We start from the raw sequence: 26170 nt of genomic DNA, 5'->3' as shown, positions 1-26170 counted from the left end.
TATGGACTTCGGACCACAATCTCCTCTGTCGGCAACCATAAATAGCGGGCCGCCTCCAACTCAAGAGTCCCGCGCGCGTCCACGAGGCCCGTTGGCCGAATAAAAAATTTCCCAGACCCTGCCACGCACGTCAGATCGTCCTCAGACAGGGACCCGAATAACAACCTGCGGAGGTGATCGCAAGCTCTGATTCGGTGACGCATAACGCTGTCATAAAGGTGTTCTGCAAAAATAATACAAGTGGTAAAATTTTCACACCCAACTAACGACCGCAACGCTGTAAGAGCTTGGCCACCAAGTCTGGAAGCACTTCCATTCCGTGGAGAGAAGTAACGCAAAGAAGTCGGTTGCCGAGTAGAGCAGCAAAGGATATTATTATTACTGTATATTTAGCGTTAACAAACTTAATACCCACAGTAAATACATACGCTCACAATACCACCTCACCCTAACTCTATTCGGTCCCACATCTCTCTCTCTCTCTCTCTCTTGCGGTTCTCGTCTTATTCGCACGCTTCCTATCCTTCCTGTTAACTTCTTTCTTCTTCATCTTCTTTGGTCTTATCGATTCGTCGCTAAGGGTCATTCTCCGGTCTTGATCTGTGTGCAGAAGCGGCGGAATTGGATCCGAGAATTGGAACCGACGAAGGAAGCTAAATAGGGAAAAATTAGAAGGAAAATAGAGAGAAGAAAAAGGGGGAAGAAAAGAAACGATTGGTTGGGTTCGAGAGAGGAAAAGAGAGGGAGAAATTATGGGACTGATCTCGGGGATGGTGGTGGGGATGGCGGTTGGGATCGCGCTGGTGGCCGGGTGGAGCCGCATGATGAGGTACCGCAGCACCCAGCGCGTCGCCAAGGTTGGCATCCAAGATTCCCCCCTTTCGCCTCCCCCGTTTTCTTTTGATTCTTTCTTTCGCTTTGGTTGCACTCTTTTTGATCTCTTTTTGAATTTCGATGGCCATGGCATTGTGAGGATAGCTTGGAGAAGGATTTTGTTTCTCCCCATTGTAACGTGGTTAATAAGTGCTTTCGATACGTGTGTTGCCGCCGATTCTATTATTGGGAGACGAAAATTGGGGTGATTAGGAATATTGGGATTTCACAAGATTGGTTTCTGCTGAATTGCAACGGTATTGACGTAGCCGCTCAGTTGGAAATTCATTGCTCGTTTTGGATAAAACCATAGTTGGATTTCGTTATGCTGTTAGATTGTTTTTAGTATAATTTGTTGATTTATGTTACAAGGACCGATATTTTTGTTGCCTTTCATTTAAAATGGCTATAGCAATCATTCAAAACAGAGTGCCTAACGAATTTTTAACAAATTGGAGGGAGATTACCACTTCTTTCTCAGCCTAGGCCTTACTAAGGGGCTTGCATAGTTCTGGCAGAATGCAAATCAATTCATGCGTGTTTTACTCTAACTCACCATGAATTCTCACCCAATTTTCCTTTTCAAACTAACATTTTTTTTCAAAAAAAAAAGGTTTTTGATGGATCCAGGAGTTTTTCTTTTGGTCACTCTTCGGACCCCACCACTCTATCATGGAACATCTCTGTTCATTTGATCCTGAACATTTTCAAAAGCAGCAATAGTAATCTTTAGTTTCTTAACAATGAAGCCTTTGGCATACATTTTCACAGATTCCTGTATGATCCCAAATGTGATATTCTAATTCCATATCTCCTACATCAATAGTGTATCCTGAAAGGTCTTTGTTTTATCCCTCATGTCCTCTCATTTGGTTTTGCTTTTAGCTCTATTTCTCCTGGTGTAGCTTTGCTCCAATTTTGTCTTTCCTTTCCTCTTTAGATAAAAGTAACCTATTTGTTGCCCATTTGATTCACTCTTGAATATTACTACTGCTTGTCCACTCTCTTAAAATATGTATTTAGTTTTTCTAGATTATTGACTAGTCCAGAGTTAAGTGTTCGATCCAAGGTTCGCCGTTTCGGTACCGGATCCTATACCGGTGCCACATTAGCACAGTGTTGGTACGGTATGGTACAGTTTTTTTTCTTTTAGCGTACCGAGTATTGATATGCCACCTATACCGGGTACCACTATTGAACTGGTATGGTATAGTATGCTCCGTATCACCCGATTCGGGCTGGCATGACATACCTTGGTTTGACACTTTGACCTATTATATTATGTACTTTTCTCTGATTCTTCTTCTGAAATATTGGTGCTGATAATGATAAGTATCTCCTTTACAAAGACCAACTTGATTGGCAGTGTCCTGTCAACCATCCATTTTACATTTAGAATTTTACCATTGATATTTTATGCATCATAGCCTTTACTACATATATAGGCTCCAATTATCTCCACTTTTTCTTTAGGAAAAAGGAGTACTTTTTATTTTGTCCTATGCAAAGTATGTTGTCTCAGTACCGGGCTGCGCACCGGTGCCACCCTATTACTATATCGGTATATTTAGTACGGAGGCTAGTTCGGCGTACCGAGTGTTGGTACACCACTTGTACAGTATATTGGTACTCCCCCTATTGTATATCGGTACTAGAACGGTACAATACGATATGGTATGTCCCGTATCGTCTGATAAAATACGCCCCATACTACTTAGTACGGTACGCTCTGTACCGTCCGGTTCGGTATAGTATGACGTACCTTGGTCCATTGTATGCATTAGCAAACATTCTTTTCATCCTTGTGTCCTCAATCTTATTGTTCATTAATTTTAAAATTAGAATGTTCCAAGTTATTCTTTGGTCAAGATACCTGGCTTCATTCCTTTTGGTGAACTGTTGTCTCCTTGTCATAGCAGCCGGTGATTAATGCAATGTGCTATTCAAGAGCTTAGTTGATCTTACACCCCTTCATAATGATTAGGTTATGTTGTAATTAGTTTTCCATGATGTATACTTTATTTCACCTTTTCCTTTTTGCCAAAATGGCAAATCCAAGCCAAGAAGCAATGCTTCTATGAGGGATTGCTTGGCCAAATCTTGCCCATTTTCCACCATAACAAAGTTTTTTTTATAATGCTTAGATAGAGTCTGGCACAAGGTACGCGGTACCGACTGTACCGACGTACCGGTGGGCATCGGTACCGGTACGGTACCGAACCAAACCGAGCCGAACCGGTACGGTACCGATGGGGCTAAAAGCCAAAAAAAAATTGGAGCCGGTACGGACTGGTCGGTTCGGGTCGGTACCGGTCGGTACGGGCTGGTACGCGTCGGTACCGAAATATATAGCTGTACCGTACCGGTAGGACCCGGTACTAGTATGTACCGGCAGGATCCGGTACCAGTATGTACCGGCCGGTACCGGCCCGTACCGACCGGTACGACAGACCATGGTCTGGCATTAATGACAGCCAAATTACAATTCATTTCGCAGTTTAGTATTTTCATTATGTCATCTCTAAAACGTTTCCTTTTGGCTTGGGAAAGATGAGTGATGCTGATGCTATATACCAGGGAACTTCAGGTGAGTGTCATAAAGGTAAGAGTATTTGAGGTGGGTGCGTGTTTGAATTAAGCAGACATGTTCAGATATTAGAAACATTAGAGGAAATATTAGCATTGCACTAACTAGGGATAAGGTGTTGGAAAGCAACTAAGATACTGCTAGTGTTGTTAACAAAAAAAAAGAAAAAGAATCTTAGGAAGCCTTGAGCGAAAAGGTTTGGATTTTAGTTAAAGTGCTGTAGTGCTGTGAAACAAGCCTAGGATAACCTGGTTAATTTGAAAGGGGAAAGCTAGTGTTCATAGCAGATGTGACCTTTAATAGGAATCGATGGTCAGAAATACCGGCGGCATTGTTCCTAGTAAGTAGTAACCTTTCGTGGCATGGATTGATTTGGGTTACGCAATGGTTAACTTTTAGTTTGTGTCTTTTTTGGGTCGTCATCTTGATCAATTTTATTATAATTAAGATGGTTTCAAGTCAGATGCCATGTCTATTTCATGCCATGAATATTGTTAAGCAGCTCTTTTGAGATCTGGTTGTGTCTGGGTGGTTCAAGTGAGCAGCTCAAATCATGTTATGGTTGAAGATTGGAATCAAGTTGTTCGGATTGGTTTAGGCTTTGGACTATCTTGTCATTTATCTATCTGGTAGGATTAAGGTCAGAGGAACCGATACCGGGCATTGTACCGGTTCTCCTGCGGGATGACTCGGTACGGGCGTGCTAGTCCTGTACCAAAAGAGGAACCGTGAGAGAGAGGAAAAGAGAAAGAGAGAGAGAGCGGGGGAGGGAGGGAGAGAGAGAGGGTGAGACGCCAACGGAGCAACTGACCCTGGTAGGATATATGTTCAACCTTCTAATAGGTAGGCATGAGATTGTATCAAGCCTAATTAAACATAAATTCCACATAAATGAACCCATTTCCTTCCCTAGCAAAGAAGGATTCATAACACCGGTACCAATCTTTAGTTAAAGCATATTGGTTATTATTGTGATCTGACCAACAAAATATGTCCTTTCTATATTATGACAGAATTCATGCATCGAGGTATGATCCATCAATATTTGAGATTGTTCATTTTCTTTATTGTCTCTCAATTTTCTGTCAATGTTGCAACATGTTGGAAATTCTGGTGAGCTTGGGTATCAATCAACTTAAAAGACTAAAACTTTGAAATTTGACCTTAAGGCTCGTTATCTATGATTTTCTAAGACACAAAAGTCATTGACTTTTTGTGACTAAAATTTGTTGTTATGACAACTCTTGTTTCTAGATTTGTTACAGTCAGAAGCTAAATATCGATATATCGATAATTGTGTTAGTTTTCTCCTCTTTCAATAAAGTAACACGGGTGCATATTGCTATGGGGTATCATATTCTCTATTTCAAGATATTGTTGTGCTCCTTAATATATAGGTAGCTTGCTGATTTCAGTTGAACAAGATTGTAGATACTCATGCTTATACCTTCTTTTACAGGCTGTTGATATAAAACTTCTAGGGTCCCTTACCAGAGATGATTTGAAGAAACTCTGTGGCGACAATTACCCTGAATGGATATCTTTTCCTGCATATGAACAGGTTAGTGCAACTTGATCACCATTTTGCAAAATTGTTATCCATTAATATTTATATGCATGTTGATTGCATCGTTTGAGCCATTTATATTTCTTAACTTTGTGCACCAATGTGTGCAACCCAAATATTAGTATTGGGGCTTAATTTGGCAAGTGTGAGGATAAAGTAATTGACCAAGATTGGGATGGATTGTGAAATATCTGAGATCAATAATTTAAAAGAGGAGGAGAATATAAATAAAAGTCTCGATATGCCCAACCAGCCCCCATACCGAGCATGTCAATACTGAAATAATATGTTACTGATGTGGGGTCTTGTACCGAGATTGCGAATCTTGGGTCAAAGAATTACACTCATAATTACCACTCTATTAAAAAGTTGGCGAATTGAGGATGAAGGGACAAGTCCATCAAGATTGTCAAGTGAGAGCAAGTGCATTATCAATTTGATGCCACCAAAATAAGATGAATTCGATGCATTGATACAATTAGATACCTTACGAGTAGTATGAAAAAAATGAATCGAATTGCTTCATATATTTTCCTATCAAACCAAGCTTGACTCAATTGGTAGACTACCCAGGTCTAAATTGGATTGCATATTGGATGACCTGTTCTAGTTTGGTTTGATCCTTACTAGCCAGAATTTTCTACTAGGGTAACGAACCCACTTGAGAGTCTTCCTGGAATCTTGAACCCAGACCCCGTTACTAAGTGCATCCTTACTAGGAGTGTTTTTAAGACAATTGCCTCCTTGCACCTGCATCGGCTCCTTCACCCGTTCTCAGCTCTGACCATTGAGGTCTGATCCATCCAAACCGGAATTTCAGGATTTTGAAATTCTTAAGTCCTTTCTCTCTTACTCTGGGTTTATAGGTTAGGTATTAAGGCTATTTATTTGTAGGTGGAAGGTCTGATTAATGTTAAATTGCATTTTGTAGATCCATTAGTAGTAGCATTCTGCACCAAACCCTTATTTATTTAGTTCTCTCCACCAATTATCCTTCTTATGACTAATTTTCCTTAAAGAACTAGTACAGTTTTGTAATTTCTTTTTATCTTGCACTGGACCTAATCCAAACTTGATTCATTAGATTGGGTTTGGTCATGCTTGATCCATCCTAACCTGAATAACCTGAGGGGTTGGGTCCAAATAATGCTAAACCTGAAAGGAAATTTTGTTTGGTCCAAGTCATGCTAAACCTGGTCCAGACCTGATGCGGTTGGAGGCCTGCTCATGTTTAATATAGTAGAAACATGCTTTAGGTTTAAGCCATTAAGGTGGCCCATAAATGATCCTTATTAAGGAGACCATGAATGGTGATAGACTATATTACCTAGTACCTTGCATAGCAAGCCAAATGTTCATGGCAGTGAGGTGGTTAGTTTTTTATTGTGGTGATGAGAGTGAGAGTCCAAGGCCCCAAAATTGAGCATCTAGGACAATAAAGGCAAATAAGAGTTACCTAGAGGGGAAGATTCTGTAAGCAACCAAAATGCAAACAACTAGTAGGATAAAAGATGAAAAAGGAATACACACCCAAAGTGGAGTAAAAAAACTAGGATTATATTTTTTCTTTAAGAACCTCATAGAAATTATCTAGCAAGAAATGATGGGCAAATATGGGTCCAATTGATAGTTGAGGCTTGCAAAAGGGTATGCCTCCTAAAGGGCACAAAACAAATAGAAAGAAGAACATGGGCCCATAATGTTGAGAACAAAGGCCCTTGATATTGCAAACCTATGAGAGTAGTGTGACAAGTGATGTGAGACTAATAAGCGTCAACCTGTAAAACCTTTAGACAAAAAGGAAAAAAAAGGTAAACACAAACAGAAAACCATGCAACCAACAATAGAGTCATATGTTGAACCAAGTCTTTATGTCTTTAAAAGAAATACGGATGTAATTGGAAGAGAATGGGCAGCCTATCAAAATATTAACAAATGTCATGACGAACAATAGATTTGAAGGTGGAGGATATTGGAAGATTCTGAAAAAATGCTTTTAAATGCTTTCTTCTTAATGCAATCGTAAGAGAGCCTCTCAATGTCATCCTAAGAGAGGTGCGGACACAAGATTAAATGCCAGATGAAATTCGATAGAGAGGCACGGACACAAGGTTAAATGCCAGATGAAATTCGATGCCATCGTGATGATCTCTAAAAGTCCACGGCAAAAGCTCTAAGCTTATTGTTTCAACATGATTTTCTTGGGCGCTAGGTCCAAACTTAAGACTGTTGAACTTTCTATTATCCATGTTTCTTTATGAAAATCTTGGGGCGAAAATCTCAGTTCTTTTTGAGACAGGATAAACCAATTTGCATATTCAATTGGCAATCGGGTGATTAAGTTCAGACAGGATAAACTCGTTTATATATTCAATCGGCAATAAGGTGATTAAGTTGAGATTTCCTGTACTTATTGTTTCCAAGAAAAATTGCAACATTTTTTTAAAATATGAACTAAGAAATGAGATGAAGCCTGACACCTCAGTAGACCAAGCCAAAGTTTTGACACCATCCTACCATTGACTAAGCAGTCAAAGATCTCATCAACATGGTGTTCTTCCCCAGAGAGAGAAATCTACCCACAGTGGTATGTGACAGGGAGACCTTTGGCTTGAACTTCTGCTAGGTCGAATCCTGATGGTGGAATAATTGGCTGGGACATTCTTTTTCCTTGAATTCTATGTAGGATGAGTCTCTTTTGATGTATTCTTGATTCGCAGTCACTTCGAGACTGAAACTTGAGGAATAAATCTAGATGAGTTAATCTACTTTTGGAGGGCAAAAGGTCCTATATATACAATTATAACTTGTTGTGATCCTCTCATACAATAAGCAATAGCATGCACTTCTATAACAATATAGTGCAAAGTGTCAACTAAATATCTCCAACTTGTGCATTCGATGAGAATAAGATCTTTGTACATTCATATTGTTGTTGATCCTTACAAATTAATTTTGTCATTGATTTGTTCTCTTACTTGGTATGCTTTAAAAAATTTTCATGCAGGTGAAATGGCTAAACAAGCAATTGAGTAAACTATGGCCTTTCATTGCAGATGTAAGATGCTTATTTATTGCATCATTTTATATCTAAGTTTCCCTAATTAAGAGAAGTTATACTCAATTTTGCATGCTTTTGTCTAAAAACATTATGAGAGCTCATTTTCTTCAAACTTCACATACAACTCTCACTTAAATTCTCTGATTAAGCTCCTTATAAGACAAAGATACTCGAGTTCCTGATTGTATTTCTGCAGGCACGGCCCTTCGTCGGTTAATTGCTGGCACTATGCTCTTCTTATGTTACAAGTTACAACTAATATGTTGCTTCTACATGCTTTTCTACTGTCTATTGTAACAACCAATTGTGCTTGAGGGCATTTGAGTGATTTATAACACAGCCTCCTTTTCATTCTTTTTGTTTCTTGCTCTCTCTCTCTCTCTTAGGATAGAGAATGATGGAGAGTCAGAGGGCAAATATCTAAAAAAAATGGAACATGTGTGTAATTGTGTATCTATGTGCATGCATGTTTACATGCCATCATTTTAATACATACATATATACATGCATGCATGCATGCATATGCATCCATACATTCAAGCAGACATGCGTAAACAGACGTAGGATGATAGGATCATATGTACATTCTAGAGTTTGGCATGTGCGATGTGCTTGAGAAGTACAACAGATGTCTGTACTGCCCCAATCTGATTTATGTTCACTCTTCTTATTTTTCTCCCTTGAGGTAATATTGGAACTAAATGGGGAATATTTATTTTTTAAGATGGGAGTCTTTGTAACATGGTGGAGGTCGCAAACGGAATGGTGCCAAGCCTTGTTGATAGAGAGGCATTGGTGAGTTTAGGTTTAATATTAGAGTAAACAAATACATGTGCACATACATATCTATGTAAATATACACTTACATATGTATATGCATACGTATGTGCTATATCTAGGCATCATTTCATAATTGAGATTCTTTCTATGACTAGCTATCAACCTATCATCAGCCCTCCACATGTTTATCTAGGCTCGGGACCGCATTTAGTCCATTGAAGCACCACAATTTGTATTGGGTCCTCTATAATTTTTGAATATCATCCAAATATGAAACAGATAAATCTAAAGATGAGATGACAATGTATTCCTTGCAAGGTTTTAAATGTCGTTACCGAACCTCGCGCCATTATTCCAGCGAAATGGTACAGTATTGATACTGGTGGTATGTTCTGAAACAGAAAAGCTTCACAAAAATTGAAAAACTGCTGGTACGCATCGGTATAGTTGATATGCACTGGGACATATTGTTTTTTCAGTAGAAGCATGGCGCCACTAAGGATTGATACCAAGGATTGATACCAATGTAGCAATACATAGTGTTTTAGTGTCTCTAGCGCTCGTATTGGTGCCAATTTCACATCAAAACGGTAGGGTACCAGTCACACCATCTTTTTCCGGCGGTTTTTGAAAACATGAGTCCTTGTTTTCTCAATCAAATGATATAATTTGATGATAGTGTTTGGCCTGCCTTGACTCTATTACAGGCTTCTCCCTCTTGAGTTAGAAGTGCTTAACAGATTAATTCTGTAGTAGTTTTGGAAAATGAATTACTTATTTTGTGTAATGTCATTTCACTTATCCACTTGTTACTTTCTAATGTTGATTTAATTGCTTCTATCTTGAAGGAAAATTGAGGAATTGTTATGGATGTAACAGTTGTTGTGCCAGTCTTTCCTAGCTAGAAGTTCTTCGAAAATTTCTCTGTTTATTTCCAAATATTCCCAATTTTATTTCAACATAATGATGCAACCTACAGATAAACATATATAGAACATTTTGCAACTTTCACGAATAACTTATGTATGAATATTTTCTTATCTATTCTGAGAGTTTCTATATTTTGGTACACTATGACTCCAATGCCTTCAAACTGCTATTTCTTATCTTAATCATGTGATCTCTGACCTTTTTGTCCGTCAGTCCCAGATTTTGTTTGAATTTTGAACTTAAGCTTCAGACAAAATATTTTTTAAATCCTGAAATTGTTACTGTGCTGCACCCCTCCTCCACAAGCCCCCTCACATGTGCATCTGATGTAATTGATTCTAGACTATGCAGTCAACATTGTTTGGCCAGTTATCAGGCTTATAAATTGATCCTAGCATGTGTCTTTAAGGTGCCCCATGTTGATAAAGCCAGAGCAGGAAGCCAATAATCTGTTCAGTTTCTAGACCCCGAGTGCTCAAGCATTTAAAATACCACAATTTTATTTGGCTTGGGCTTTGTAAAGTCCACTGTCATTCTTCTTTTATTTATTTTTAATCCACAGTTCCACACTATCATTTCAGGATGCTTCCACATTCTTCATGCATCTGTATCATTTGCTCTAATGACTGGTTCCCAGTATTGGACATTGCACAGGTGCTTGGTGAATGTAAGTTCAGGGAAAACAGTCAGGCATGCAACCGATACACTCTATTGGCTTGTACAGGGCCCATCTTGGACATGCAATCAATTAATTGACGCACATTTTGATGAAAAATGCCGCACTATGCCAAATCTACTCATTGTGTCAATCTCTCCTCGTGCATGAAATCCCAGTGAACTTTTCTATACCGGAACTCCTAGAGATTTCCAAATTATTCAGGAACTTAATTGTATTCCATTCCTCTATTCATATAATTGCATTGAGATTTATACTTATTTCTACTTGTAGTTATTAATTTAGCAAATCTATTCTTTTGTATAATTTTTGATTTTAGAAAATCTCAGAGTTTTATATGGTTTGTTACTTTGTTATCTCCTTGCAAGTATTTAAATACATGGAGCTGTATTATTAAAATTTCCTAATTGTTGCTTCTTCTGTTAAATATTCACATGCAGTCTCTCGTAACTGCAGACCAATAAACCCTTTGTTTTTCAATTCTATCAACTCTGTCTCTAGGCTGATTTCTAGTTTTTCTTCTGGGTTTTAGGCAGCAACAATGGTTATTAGGGATTCTGTAGAGCCACTACTAGAAGAATATCGGCCCCCAGGAATATCGTCGCTTAAGTTCACCAAACTTTTTCTGGGAAATGTCGCACCCAAGATTGAAGGTTTGTATATAACCCAGAATTTATATATATGAAGGTTTCAAGTTTTCTGTCATGATGTTTTTTGAACATTAATTCAATTGAAACATATTATTGATAAGTTCAAGGGAAGGCAGGTTGTTTTACCTGCTTCACGTACATAGTGTTATGGATATGCATATTGTTATTTCAATGTTGTCTTATGACTCAAATCTCATGATTCTTTTTTTTTTGGGTAAGGTTGAGCCTTATTTGCTTGTATTTCAAAATAAGGCACTTTCAATTAACTAATAAAACTAAAAGTATACATGTATGACCTATTGACTAGCAGTATGAAATTATATATGAGGAAGAAAATGAATTTGTGAATAGTCAGTAATTTTAACTTCTTGTTGTTGTCATTTGATTATGTATGTTCTATGTTTATAACTACATAGAAAAAATCTGGCATTCTCCAAGAACTTTTCTTGGAAAGGCAGAATTACCAAGCATGTAGCTTACACCTTTTTATTGAAGTAATTTGTTGGACATATAGATACTTTTTGTATTATTTGCAGTATTTTTCTTATTTCAAGGATAACCCTCTTATGATTGTAGGAAACAATTTGTTTTCCATAATATTGGTATAACTTGTATGCTTATGATATTACCTTTCAACTAAAATTTTTAAGTCGTCAAAACAGGATATGCATATAATACAGCATATCACTGTTGAGGTTCCAAACTTTCAATTGACTCAAGAAATGATCTGTGCCTTGATTAATATCTCTTACTGGTTTTATTGTATTTTTGAGATCGACTTTCTCTTCTCATCTAAACCTAGAAAAACTAGATGCAGCGAATTCCTTCATCTGGATGCAATCTTCTTGCTCTGCTAAATTTCCATCTATCAGAGAATCTTTAAATGTTGTCTGTGGCGGTACTTGAGCTGCTTCTGTTGTCATGCCTCTCAGCTCTCCTATTAAAATATGTTTCTTGAAATTCTCCAAACCTTAGTGATGCACTTCTTCTACTTTATCTCATTTTCATAATATAATAGGACAAAGATCAAGTCAAATGTTATTGAATCTCTTAACATGTTATTAGACTGTATTTTATATATTATACATCATATGTTATATTATACATGTATTTTCTTTTTGAAGGCATCCGGGTACAGAACCTTAAGAAAGGTCAGATTACTATGGATATTGACTTCCGATGGGGTGGAGATCTGAGCATAATTCTTGCAGTTGAAGCTCTTGTTGCTTCGCTACCCATTCAGGTTTACATTTATTTGTAATCTAATATTTATATGTTATAGAGGAGTACATGATCATCATTTTGTTCAAGTGTTACTATTTGATTTTTATCATTCAAATTAGGTATGCTTCCATGGAAGAAATGCATACCCTTCGATTTATATAATATTTTTTTAGGCATGAGATTTTACTTATCATCTATCTTGCTCTGGTTGCAGGTGAAAGATCTTCAGGTTTTCACTGTTGTGCGTGTTATTTTCCAACTTTCTGAAGAGATTCCCTGCATTTCTGCTGTGGTTGTTGCTCTCCTTGCTGAGGTAATGCCTAATTTTATTATTATTATAGTTATTCTTTTTTGAAACTCTGTAAAACTTGGACATGGGATACAATTCCATAAATGAGTTGTAACATGAAATTTAAGTGTTAGAAAATTAGGCAATTATTTGATGCCGAACTGTTTGTCATGGTGTGGTGTGGTCATAAATGCTGATCTTCATGGTGGAAATTTAACAGGTAGTTTTAGGAAAATATAGGTAGGGCTTTTGATAAATTTTGAAATGCTTGTATTGACCATGTATTTAGCCTTTGGTTGGAATAATAGAAAAGAGTATAGAGATGTCCATTTGAAAATGAATGAGATAATTCTTGTCTGTATGGCTGTCATATGTGCCTATCCTTTTGGTGGAGAAATCAGGAAAAGGATCTTTTAATCGTTATGTTATTAGATGCTTGGATTGATCTCAGCAAGCTTATATAAAGTCATGTTGCATGCCATGCTGAAAGGTTCTGCTAATTGTATTAAGCGGATGATGCTTGTTTGGCTTGATATTTAGCTACTTCTTTAATCTCTTGTCGATTTTGTTTGCTTACTGAATGAAATAGCTGCAAAAAGTCTTGGATTTCATGAAAAAAATTGTAGCATGTTTAAGCTAGCTAGGATGGACGTTTCTAATCGGATAAATATTACATTTAATGTTTCTATATGATAAATATTACATTTAATCATCTTTCTCCACTGGGAAATTTGTTATTTTGCAATTCTTATTCTAAATCTTGATACTTACTATGCTATTTTCCACCAGGATTGTAGTCTAATGTCCAAAGCATGCTGGCAACGACACTGTTGGATAAGTTTGTTGTAGCAGGATGATGGACTCGTGTCCTTGACTCCTAGTGAAGTTGATCTGAAATCTCTGGTCATATTATATTCAAATCTCATAAAAAATAAAAGCGAAAATAGGAACACCTGGAATATTACCGGTGTCAACCCCAAGCATTAATAAAATGGCGGATTGTTGATGTCAGATCTGTAACTGTTGCAAGAAGAGTGACGTTCAAGCTATGAAATGATCCTTATTTGACTAAATGGCAAAGAACATTCTTAAAGCTTTACCTAAGTGGCTGCAATTGGTATTTTTGGTGATGATGATGGTTGAATAATAATGCACTGGCATCTTTTTTTTTTTTGTAATAGAGTTAGACATCTAATTCTTTTGAAATAGCTGTTGAATTAATTCTTTTAATGTTGACTTTTTGTTAGTTTCAAGTCTCTGCTTATTATAGAAGACAATGGGCCTGTATTGAATTGAAGTATTAGTTAATTGTGCTAAGTTTCAAAACTGGAGTAGTTAATATGAAACCCAACATGAAACTCATCTGATCAAATATGTTCAGAACCTGATCTGATCCAAACCAGCTTATTTAAACCGGAAACTGGATTTTGCATGAAACAATTGATGGGCAGGTTATGGCTGCATGAGTCTGCTACAGCACCAATCTAGTTGAGATGGGCCATTCACTTGAGCTGTTTAGAGCCCTAACTACTTTATTGCCATGAAAAGTCACAAGCGTTGGACTTTTCATGTTTGTATCGATTCAGCTAGAAAGTTCCCTTCTAGAAGAATCTTTTTAGTATATATTATTAGTTATCTAGTACTTGGATGGGCTGAGAATGCTTTTATCATTTGGTTGGTATTTTTTGGTGAAGGAAACTTGTAAAAGCTTTTAGAGCACATTTTTAGATAAAAGAATATTTGAAACTTGCCATGACTATGTGAGATGTGCCACTAATTTTATATAGTTTCCTACACAAATTTAAGGCGAACTTACAGTTCTCAACCTCACATCTTAAGGAAAAACACTTGGATACTTCCTTTAGGTTCATGAAGTAATTGACTGGACAGGCATAAAAATTGCATGGTAAGGGTCATGTGATGTAAAGCCACGCCCTTTACATCTTATTTGTCTTCTGATTGCATATCAGGCTTCAATGGTTTCAACAAATAATAGAAGGGTATATGACAATATGAAATAAGATGTGTTTCTGAGGAGCAATTTTGGAAGGAGGACCATATTAACTTAGAGAGGGACAACATGTTAGTTTAAGGAGGAAGTAAGAGTTTCGGAATAAAAAAGGTTCTCGTGTTCTTATAAACCTGCTCTCTCCCTCTCTTCAGATGGTAGGCCAAAACATCACAATGTAATGGTCATGCAATTCTTTTGAATGAAATTCTAAACGATGGTTGAGTTGTGAAATATGACAATAAAATTGAGAAATGGTTTGTATCTAATACCATTTACATTTTACATTATTCAAATCTTTGTGAAATTTGAATAAATCAACCATTTAAGTGGATTTGTACATCCATGTATGATTAGTGTTACCTTATCAGAAAAAATATACTTCACAGCAAATTGGGCATGAACCCAAGAAGAAAACGATTCTATGTTTATTCTACTACAGCTAGATGCTTGAAGAATTTATATATTAAATGTCAGAAAGTTTTGATTACACCTGTTTCATGTAACTATGAACCACTGAGATCAACATGAATTTACTTGTCTGTTTCAGCCAAAGCCTAGAATAGATTATACATTGAAGGCTGTGGGTGGAAGTTTAACCGCTATTCCTGGGCTTTCGGACATGATTGATGTAAGTTTGAATATTTACTTCTAGTCAGTGGTCCACTTCTTAGACAAGAACTAATCCAAAGCTCAATATACCATTCTCCATAATATAGGATACTGTGAATTCAATTGTTACGGACATGCTCCAGTGGCCTCATAGAATTGTTGTTCCACTTGGTGGAGTAGATGTGGACCTAAGGTAATTTTTCTCCTTTTTTTCTCTCTCTCTACTTTCATGCATGTTACATTGGTATGAATGTAAATCTAGGTTCATGTGTTTAAATGATATACTCTGGATTGGGTTTAAGTTAATAGAGCAAATATCCTAAATCCAACTTCCCATTTAAATTTAAGTCCTTTCCTGAAAAATTTATGTTCAATTCTCAAGGCAGCACTAACCTCACTCCTGTTCTGATATTGACCCATATTATTTTTCCTAGCAAATATTGTACCTTATAACCACATCATATCTCATTTATAAAATAGATCCGGGATATGGAATTGACCTATTTGGATATCTTTTCTGCCTCGTTTCTCATTATATTCTATATTTTTCATGTGTCAAAAGCATTGTCAAGCTGAATTGGGGTACCATTTCAAGTGCTAAGGCAAGAAACATGTAGAACCATCTAGAACACAAATATCACAAAATCCTGGTCATCTCTTTAGGCTTTTTCAGAGGAAGGATAAAATATCAAGCTTTTAATATGTTTTCCTTTATAGTCATAGTTAACTTGTTCATTTTTTTTCTATATTTTGTTAGTTATGTTATTTCTAGTGCCATACCTTCAAGGAAAAAACTTCATCTCCTCACTCCCCCCTACCTGCTCAGGATGTGGTGTGCAGATTGGGCAACCTGCATGCAGGCCCCACCTGACACCCATCGACCCCTATTTATCATGCCATTTCCCAACTGCCACACAGGACTAGGTTCATGAGCAGGTAGGGGAGCAGATAGGTGTTGCAGTTCTCTTTCCTTTATTATTTAGGTTTAGAACATTGGTTCAAATGTTCAATGTTATGAAATTAGAGTCCTCAGATATTATGCTCTTATGTTGCTATCATGTGCTTGTGCATTATATGTAAATTATGTAAAGTGTATATATACATGTGCATATGCATTGAGGACGGCGTACTATGGATACCAGTCAGGTGTTCTCTTTGGTGTTTCAGCTTTTGCAAACCAGTTACATCTAGATTTTTTGTTAACGTAGTGACAGTTATCATGATAATACTCTATTCATTTTGAGCAATCTCCTTTTCAGAGATTTTTCTGCTGTGAAGCTCACAGTGGGGATGCTGACATAATTTGTAAATGTTTTTGTGCAGCGAACTAGAGCTTAAACCACAGGGAATACTTTCATTGGTTATTGTGAAAGCAACTGCTTTGAAAAATATGGAAATGATTGGTAAATCTGATCCTTATGTGGTTCTATATGTACGCCCTATGTTCAAGGTTAAAACAAAAGTGATCAACAACAATCTCAACCCTGTATGGAACGAAACATTTGAGCTACTTGCTGAGGACAAGGAAACACAATCTCTAATTCTCGAGGTACAGTCCACTTCTAGCTGTAAATCATTTCTTAAACCCAGGTTTTACTTTAGCACATTAATTTTGTAATTTTTATTTTCTTTTATGCACAAAGGGTCTCCTTCATATATTTTCACTGTTTTCAGATAAATTTGTAGATGAATGTACTAGAGCCTTCTAAACAAGAACTTGATTGCAGTTGTTAGAATTTTTGGTTGGAAATTGCTTATTGGTATCTGTTTTTCATTCTTTTTGTGTAAGATGTCCCAGATAGTTTTATATAAAGGCCCAAGGTTTTGTTGAATTAACATTTTACAGTCAACAGAAATTCCTGCATAGGGTGTGACTAGATATTGGGATTTTCAAAAGTAATGTTGCATGTATCTGTGAGTATTGAGATCTCCAAAATGGTTTTATATAAATGCACCAACAAATGAAAATAATGTAGCGCATAATCATTGTTTCAAATCCTAATGGGACTTCAAGCAGGGAGCCAGTACGGTGTACCGTCCCAAGTGTCGGGACGGGACTGTCGTGCCATCATCATAGCATCTCGATCGGCACATCCTAAGACTTTCCCTTGTGCATAATTTCTTTTTAGGGAGTGCCTAACATCATTTTCTTAAGTTTTGCTTAGAAAAGCTTATTGAAGTTTATATGATTTACCTCTCTATGGGTTCCATGTTGTCACTTATCTAACCAACCTTATTTGTGTACAAATGTCATGCATAAACATAATTTTTTAGAACACATAGCGGGGGTGATCCTTTTTAGCTCACAGCAAACTTTTGTATCTCAAGTGATGTGTCCAAATGTTATGTTATTTTTTCTTGTGGTCAGGTAATCTTGAAATATCTGCGCCACTATTAGAGATGTAGGGGCTTTTTAACCCAAGGGGATTGAAAGTAGTTTAGGTATTTCTGTTTCAACATTATTGCAACTTTCAAGTGTGATAGGCATACGCTGGGTAGGAAATCCCCACCTTCATACTCTTATTCTCATCCCACCCACCCCTCTGAGAGTGAATCCAACCCAAAGTACGCCGTACCAGTACCCGTAGGACCAGTACGGTTTCGGTTCGGACCGGTATCGAACCGAAAGAGAGGTAAAAGCGTGCGCGGACTTTTTCCGTGCGCGCACGCCCCACGTTAAATGCCACAGAGTGGCATTAAATGTCACTCTATGGCATACCATGCTCCAACCAAAATCAAACCCTTGTATAAAGTATAGAATCACTTCTTTATACAATCAGCTTTTGTGCAGAATATTAATGAAATTACTGGTCTTCTTTCTCCTTTAGTGCAATACCATAAGACAAGCTTGGGTATCGCAACCCTAGGTAAAGCCTACTTTCATGGTGGTGTGAGGCTATTGAATGTCATTTGCTATTTCCTTTCTATTAATGGCTTCTGTTATTTCACGTTATGTTGCTGCTTCTTGTCTCTGTTTTACAACTTTGAGGGTGCAAATTTTCATAGACTTCACTAATTTCTTTTTGAGATCCTAGATCAACATCCATACTTCGCCATAATGATTCCTACTGCTACTTTAACAGTTTAATCTAAGTTCCAAGTAACCAAATTTCTTTACTCCATGATAGGATCTCATAACTCCAATCAAGTGATAGTTACATTTCCTTTTGCTTGCCACCTTCTGCATTATCAATATTGCATCACTATTATTGTTTAACTCTAAGAGAATCTCTTGTTTTTTGGGGAAAAAAAGATAAACCAGCAATCCATTAAATCAGCCATCGCCTTCATATCATGCTAAACCCCTAGACTATCCTACATCAATTAGTGTATTATGACGACATTTTTAAAAGTTAAAAAATATTTTTTTCCCAATATTTTAGAATAATCTTGTTTAATAGGTTTGCTTGCTCTTCAACTTTGAGTTATTCAGTTGTCATTTGGATTTAACTTTCCAGGTTTGAAGCATGTATTTCTTTGCAAATCCCTAAATTCAGTCGTTAATTTAGATAAAAGACAGATTTGTATAGTTGTTGATAGCTGTTCTCATATTTTGATATTGTATATCATTGGAAGGGACTAACTTCTTATGGATATGATTACTATAAATGTCTATACTTTTGCAAGCAATCTTGTATAGAAAACCATTTCTTTGAGTCGTTGACATACTTGCTCAGAGAAATAAAAACCCCCTTTGGCCTTTTGGATAAGAAGCACCCTATTCCCCCAAAAGTAGTTATGTTTACCTAGATACTTTCATATCAAAAACATTAGCTAAAATTTCTTCAGTTGTTGATTAGCTCAAAATAGTAAATACTATCTGTCAGAACAATATTGGCAGCAGATTACAACCACATTATAATACAGATTTAGCAATGTGTGGAACAAATATTGAATTGACTGCAAACACTTATTTAAAATCCAATTTGAGAGAGGGAACCATTCAATCTCTCAAAACAGACCCAAGGAAATTGTTGAAATCAGCATAGAATCTTATCTAAAAAACATATATGACTAGCCAGAGTTCTGGATTAGTATCTTGGTGTTACCTCCAAAAATATCTCCCTTTGAGGATACGCATGAAAAAATTCTTCATTGGTGGTATAATGGTCAAGAGCTACAAAAAGTATACAAATAGGACCCAGACAGATTTCAGAAGTCTTGTGGTACTTTACGCCTTCATGCTGGTTAATCTTTTACCACTAGGTGAGTGTTTTATCATCAACTAGACCATCGAACCAAAATTTAACCTGCAACCAAACTTCTTAATGCCAGAACTTAAAATAGGTAAAGGAAAATCTTTCTTGATTTTTTAATTTAATTTATCTTTTACAAAAAGAGTGTCAACATCCATATCTGTAACTTTCTTCCATTTATAAGAAACAAAACAATCAAATGGATTTCTGGTGCTTACCCCTTTATGAAGAGCAGTTGGGAGATCAGCTGAAAGAGGATTTCAGGGAAGCAACACACATAAGGGTGTTTTGGTACAACCAAGTGGAGATAGTAGACTGAGGTATTGGCTTGCCTTAATAGGCAACTGTTGCCCAAGATAACAACCCAAGAGGGGGGGGGGGGGTGTGAATTGGATTTTCTAAAATTTTAGGACTTTAGATTTTATTTATAAATGAACAATTTGGCCTAAGTGAAGTGTATAAGTGCAGTAGAAGCAAACTTAGTTAAGCTTTAGTTAAGCACGCTTAAATTACTTTTAGAAATCAAGCTAGAGCAATTATGCAATATAATAAAAGGAATAAGGCAAGAAGCACAAAATGAGCACAATACAAACACAAGCAAGTATAGTGGTTCGGTGCACCCTAAGGCACCTACGTCCACTCTCCAAGCGTTCTCTTGGAAATTCACTATAACCCCTCGGATTACAGTTGGATTGTTTTTCTGGGCTCACAATCCAAAAATCTTACAATTAGTTTTACGGGATTACCAATTAAACCTAACCGTTGGTTTTAAGGGATCACCAACAACCTACACCATTGGTTTTACGGACTCACCAACAAACCTTATAAGGAATAAGAGATCAAAGGTTTAAAGCTCCTAATGAGCAATTAAAACAAATATGCACCCAAAGAAGAGATAAGAAAATAATTATCGCTTTGTAGATGCTCTTCTCTTATTTGCCAAGGTTGTTTCACTCCTTAAGGGGTTGGTAAAGCTCTTGAAGTCACTTGAAATCTGCTCAACCACCTTCTTTTAGATCTTGAAATGAAGCAATGAATGAGGCTCTCTTGAATTTTCTTTTTCTTTTGAATATGCACTTCAATTTCACTTCAGATCGTTTTTCCTGATGAATAGTGGCTCTAAAATACTTCTATAATTCCTAAAAATCAATTTCTGGCCGTTGGATTGAAGAAACTAGCCGTTTATAGCCTTTGGACTTGGAGCCTTAAAAAGTACTTCTGTAGAACTAGTCGTTATGTTGTCAGTTGTGCTCGGGTCGACTCGGATTCTTCTAGGGTCGATTCGAGCTACAATGCCAGTGTCTGGGGTCGACTTTGACAGAAAATTCCAGAGAGCAGTTTTTTGTTGCTGCAAGCTGGGGTCGGATTTTTCTAGGGTCGACTCGAGCTATAGTGGGGTTGACTCGAGCTTGGCTGGGGTCGACTCTGACAAGAAATCAGAGAGCAATTTTTCTGATGTTTCAAGCTGCGGTCGACTTGAGCTTGCTTGGGGTCGACTCGTGTATGGACGGGGTCGACTCTGACAGAAAATCCAGAGAGCAATTTTTGATGAAAAGTTGTTGGGGTCGACCCGAAGCCTATGCCTATTTTTCTGAGGTCGACCCGAAGCCTGTGCCAAGCATTCCAAATGTGCCAGAGTCGACTCCAATTCTTCTGGGGTCGACTCTAGGTCTGTCCCAAGGTATGCCAGGGTATGCTACATGTATCAGAGTCGACTCCAAACTTTCTGGGATCGACTCTAACCCTAATTTTCTGCATCCTAAGGTTAGTTTAGCACATGAAACCAATAAAAAAATTATTGTAAGTATCTTAAGATGCTTGACACAGAAAAGTTTCATCTCTTTGACTATGAAAAAGACAGAATTGCCCTTTAACAAGAAAACTTCACTCTTAACTTTGTCAAACTGAAATTTAGGTTTTTCCTCAAGTTCTTCTAATAAATTTGTTCTTAGATGAGTTCTTGAAAGTTGTTTTAATCGTATATGAAGAATGTATCAAGAATGTAGAATGTATCAAAAATGTATCGCTTCTTTCTTTCTTAAGTGTTTATGTACTTGATCAATTGAATTAATGGCATTAGTACATCCATATGACCTCAATGGCTCTGTAAACATCAAAATAACACTAGGATCCTCAGCAACTCACAGGCATCCTGCTGCTACATTGGGATCCATGGGAGCTGGTCAGCCGTGGAGTAAATTGTGTATGTAGATGCTTGGTCAGCCATAGATTAAATTGTGTATGTACAAGCCCAAAGAAAGGTGGTAGTGTTGGATTGGTAGAAGGGGGAAGTTCCAGCTTTATAATTTTCCAATTACTCTTGTCAAAAAATGTGGTTGTTTTTGATTATTGAATTTTAGTGTGGAAGAGAGGTGGTTCAAAAATCAAGACCATATCCTCATGGAAGAATTTTGATGAGACTCATCTAGTACGTTTTCAGATAAGGTCAATAATGAAGTTGCAGGGAGGGGTAGAGGCTTGGTAAGCATGGGTGGTGGCTAAATTAGATGACCAATTTTGGCATATATATGAACTTTGCTCATAGGGATTGTTCAAGTATTTAAAGTTAAAGGCAAGTGCCATGTATCATGCTAGTGCAAGTAAAGAGTCTGACATGGTTCATGTCAGGGTATACAAACCAACTTGAAATCGACCCAAACCACTTGGTTCAAGGTATACCGTACCAAACCGATGCGAAATTGGGTCTATTCCACATATTGGTTCAGGGCAACATAGTAAGCAGTCAAAACTAGTCCAAATTGAGCAAAACCATCCAATTCTACTCGGTTCTGCTCGAATCGAATGGTATTGACTTGATTTGGCTAGGTTGTGTTGATCATGGTTTATATAACTCCTCCTCATCCCCTATTGGTCCCTTCTTTCTCTTGCCTCTCTCTCGCTTGCTTGCTTTTGCCTCTGGACTTCTCGCAAACAACCTCCACCTCCAGGATTTTCTTCACCACTGGTGGCTTCCACTTTGCTAGTGATTCACCTTGAGACCCCCATATGATGGCTCAGATCCGATGCTCATGGGCTTATGGCAGCCATGGGCTTTTCTACCATATCCACCACCACCATCATTTTCGGTAGCCTCTAGTGGTCGAACCCCCTTTCCTCTCTCCCTCTCTCTCTTTTCCCTCTCTTTGGATATAGGGAAAAACCTTAGATTGGGTGAGTTGACACTGACATGCATACCATGTGTCGGTGTGGTAAAGTATCACACTAATACCAACCCAGGGTCAGCGGAACCGTCCCGAACCGGACGGTTCTGGCCGTTTCGAGCCATGCCGGTGGCTCACGGGTATGGTTCCGGCAACGGAAACAAAATCCGTTGTCGGAGCCGGAGAAGGAGAAGGAAGGAGAGAGCTAGCGGAGGAGGGAGGGAGAGGGCAAGATGCCAGCGGAGTCCGGCTGTGGCTTTAAAAAATCTCACGATTTGCCGATTTCATTTAAAAATCGCAAAAATTTTTAAGCCTCGGTCGGCCTTCGCTGGCCTTCCTCCCTCTCTTCCCTTTCTCTCTCTCTTTTTCTCTCTCTCACGATCGGTACAGGCCCGACCCAGTCCGTACCAACTCGTGCTGTCAGGAAACCGATACGGTGCCCGGTACTGGTTTTGCTGACCTTGTACCAACCTAATATCTAACCGGCAGTTTGGTACATGTCATTATACCCATATTAAGATCTTTAGTTCGTGTAATAAAAATTTGTAATTAGCATTCCAAAATACACTATTTTGTTCATTGTTTGAATGATGCATTTTAAATATTTCATAACTGTGTGTACACATGTTTGAAACAAATAAATGTAGTTCTTAAATAAATTTGTGGAAATTTAAGATTATAAATTATCCTAGATATGTATGTTAATCATTTTTTAGCATGTCCATTGTATTAACTTACATAAAAAATTTACACATGTATAACAATGAAGCTCAAAATTCATCATAAAGCCACAGCATGGCATGTCACTATGTTTACATAATGGGGCTCCTGCAATGTGCACATGAACAATTCTCTTACCATGTGGCAAGAGGGAAGTGGTGCAACTCATAGGATTTGTTGCCTGATACTGGGGTTTTGGTTGATTGTGGAGTTGCCAAATCAGCAGTTTTGAGCCTGATGTAACATTTTGTGTGCGCATAACAGGATCCCCAAAGCATTTTCCATTATAAACATAGTAACGTGCAAGTACACATTGTCAATCCTCCAAACGCTCATATTCTATCAGTGTATTAGGTACATTGAAATCACTATTGGAGTGTTATGTACCTTTTCATGGATCTGAAAGAACAAAATCAATTGCAAAAGTGGCATCATCTATGGTCATGACTCATGAAGCAAAACTTTGAACCATCATCCTATTATATGGTCATCAGAAAGTGTTCGGTGATCCAGTGCAAACATGAATGTAGCTACACAAAGGCCCTACATGGTATGCATGGTAGAAGAAATCCATCAAGTTGACAGAAGGCAAATGGCACAAACACTCTTAATTATGCTATGATATCATAGTTTTCAGCTTAAACTGGTTGTCCTTGATGTTTAAAACTTCTTACATCTGTTAAACCATATCTTCTCAATGCAGTGAATTAAATTACTCCTCTTTCTATTGTTGAATCTAGAATCAGATCAAAGCTCACCTCTCCATATTACAGGTTTTTGATGAAGACAACGTGGCTCAAGACAAGAAATTGGGTATAGCCAAGTTACCTTTGATTGAGTTGGAACCTGAGACTGATAAGGAATTTGAACTGAGATTGCTACCCTCTCTGGATACGCTAAAGATTAAGGACAAGAAGGACAGAGGGACTCTCACAATAAAGGTCAGTGATTTCTAAATGCCCGCTTTACGGTTTGGGTCTTTGCATTTTTTAGGTGAAAACACCAATTTTAAGAAGTCACAATGCTTACATGTTTATGTGCTAATAAATAAGTTGGTAATGTGAAGTTCTTGAGTCTGGCCGAATGGCATCATGAACCGTTATATTTACTGCTTGTAAGGTTCAAAGCCCCAGTATATGTTCCTGAGTTGATATGGTACCAGGGCAGGTCAAGACAGACCAGAATGACCATGAACAACAAGCATGAAGAGTAAAATATAAAATAGAATTTTGTCCCAGGATGGCAAGTCGTTCCAAGTGTCGAGATGTGATCATCCTAGTCCATCATAGCTGTTATCAATCAGATAGTTGGGATGCCTTGGTTCATGGGTAAATGGTCCTGGATATTGTTTACCATTGGAACAGTATAGTACCAACGGGATGCACTGGTGTGAGAAAGTGAGGCTTGATAGTGATATCTAGCAAATAGTTGCTGCAACATTATTGCCTCACAGAAGCACCTCCATGCAAACTGATTCTACTGCTTGCCAATATGCCTTTTCTTTTACTAGAGCAATGAAATTTTACTCCTAAAAAACCTCTATGTACCACAATAGCAGCATGAGGGCACTAGGAATATGACATTTTAGATTATTGGACACATAAAAGTATACTTAAGTTATTTGCTATATCATCATTCAAGCAATAAGAACTCTGGAGTCATAATTGTGAAGTTTTAACTGATAACAGCTATTGATAATTTGCCTTCCACCACAACATTGTCATCCCTATGCTGATTTAACATCTTTATTTTCACAGCTGAAAGAATGTGTTAAGTCTCAGTAGAATATTGATGTCAGTTTGAGATCGTGTCATTTGCAACTTCTTTCTTCTAGAATGGATGGAAAGAACTCAAAGACCTACTACGAGATAGCTGGTTTTTAGGGTCCAGAATACTAGGAACAAGATTCAAAAACTCAGAATCATTTTCTCGTTCAGTCAGACCCACAGAGTTCCAGTTTCAGTTGCTTCAGCAATTTCTATTGGAGTTTGAGATTTCAATCAAAAAAATTCAGGAAAAATGGAAATTAGAAAAATAATAGAAAAATAAAGCAAGTCAGGAAAACATATATCACAAAATTTTAGAATTTTTACTATTGTTTGGAACCGCTGGATATATGATTTCAGTTGTTTGAACTAAGAATCTGAAATGGTGAAATATATAGAACTAATGAAAAATGCTAAAAGCTCATGCTAGATATCTATATAAGGTATGTTATATTATGCCTTAATAACTATCCGGAAGTGTAAAAGTGCACAACTATGGACTGCATATGAATATCAACTTGATATGATATCTACCATCATATGAAGTAAGAAGTACTAACAGATATATTGTAATTTATGAAGTTTGAAAATAAGACTGCAATCAAGGTTCGCCGTACCGGTACCGAACCCCGTACCGGTGCCGCACTAGGATACCGAGTGTCGGTACGGTACGGTATGCGGTACGCCAGATGTACCGACATTGGCGTACCGATACCGATACCCATCGGTACGGGTACGGCACGCCCGGTACCGACCGGTACAGCATACCATGACTGCAATCATATGCATCTTTTTTAACTATTCATAAGATTTAAGCATTATCTCATAAATTTGAGCATAAATTTTGTCTCTTCTTTCTCCATGTGATGTCTATAAAAATTCCCCAAATTCTCTTGCTTCTAAATAACGTCATCTCTCTATTGAATTCCCTAGAATTATACTCCTAGTTGTTTCCAATCTTCTATAATCTTAAGATAATGGTTGTTTTGAAGACTAAGTTTATCAATCATGAGTCAGTAGTAGTACCCCTCGCAATCAATCGTCTAAATCTTGGATAAATTTTGATCTAT

The 26170-nt window shown here is 37.5% G+C and overlaps 1 protein-coding gene across 1 annotated transcript in view; it reads left to right on the top strand.

Moving 5' to 3' along the window:
• Window positions 1-507: 507 nt before the first annotated feature.
• LOC103708196 (synaptotagmin-5) overlaps window positions 508-26170 on the top strand; it is a 43351-nt gene continuing 17688 nt past the window's right edge. Inside the window, exons 1-10 of the mRNA XM_039123302.1 lie at window positions 508-857; window positions 4920-5021; window positions 8035-8085; window positions 11007-11127; window positions 12249-12367; window positions 12563-12661; window positions 15196-15276; window positions 15365-15450; window positions 16581-16806; window positions 24108-24275. Coding sequence (XP_038979230.1) covers window positions 753-857; window positions 4920-5021; window positions 8035-8085; window positions 11007-11127; window positions 12249-12367; window positions 12563-12661; window positions 15196-15276; window positions 15365-15450; window positions 16581-16806; window positions 24108-24275 — 1158 coding nt within the window. The 5' untranslated portion in view covers window positions 508-752. The remainder of the gene's footprint in view (window positions 858-4919; window positions 5022-8034; window positions 8086-11006; window positions 11128-12248; window positions 12368-12562; window positions 12662-15195; window positions 15277-15364; window positions 15451-16580; window positions 16807-24107; window positions 24276-26170) is intronic.

This window comes from Phoenix dactylifera, chromosome 2, assembly GCF_009389715.1.
Source record: "Phoenix dactylifera cultivar Barhee BC4 chromosome 2, palm_55x_up_171113_PBpolish2nd_filt_p, whole genome shotgun sequence".
NCBI classification, from domain to species: Eukaryota; Viridiplantae; Streptophyta; class Magnoliopsida; order Arecales; family Arecaceae; genus Phoenix; species Phoenix dactylifera.
The sequence above is the reverse complement of the archived record's forward strand: the minus strand, read 5'-3'. Positions and strand labels throughout refer to the sequence as shown.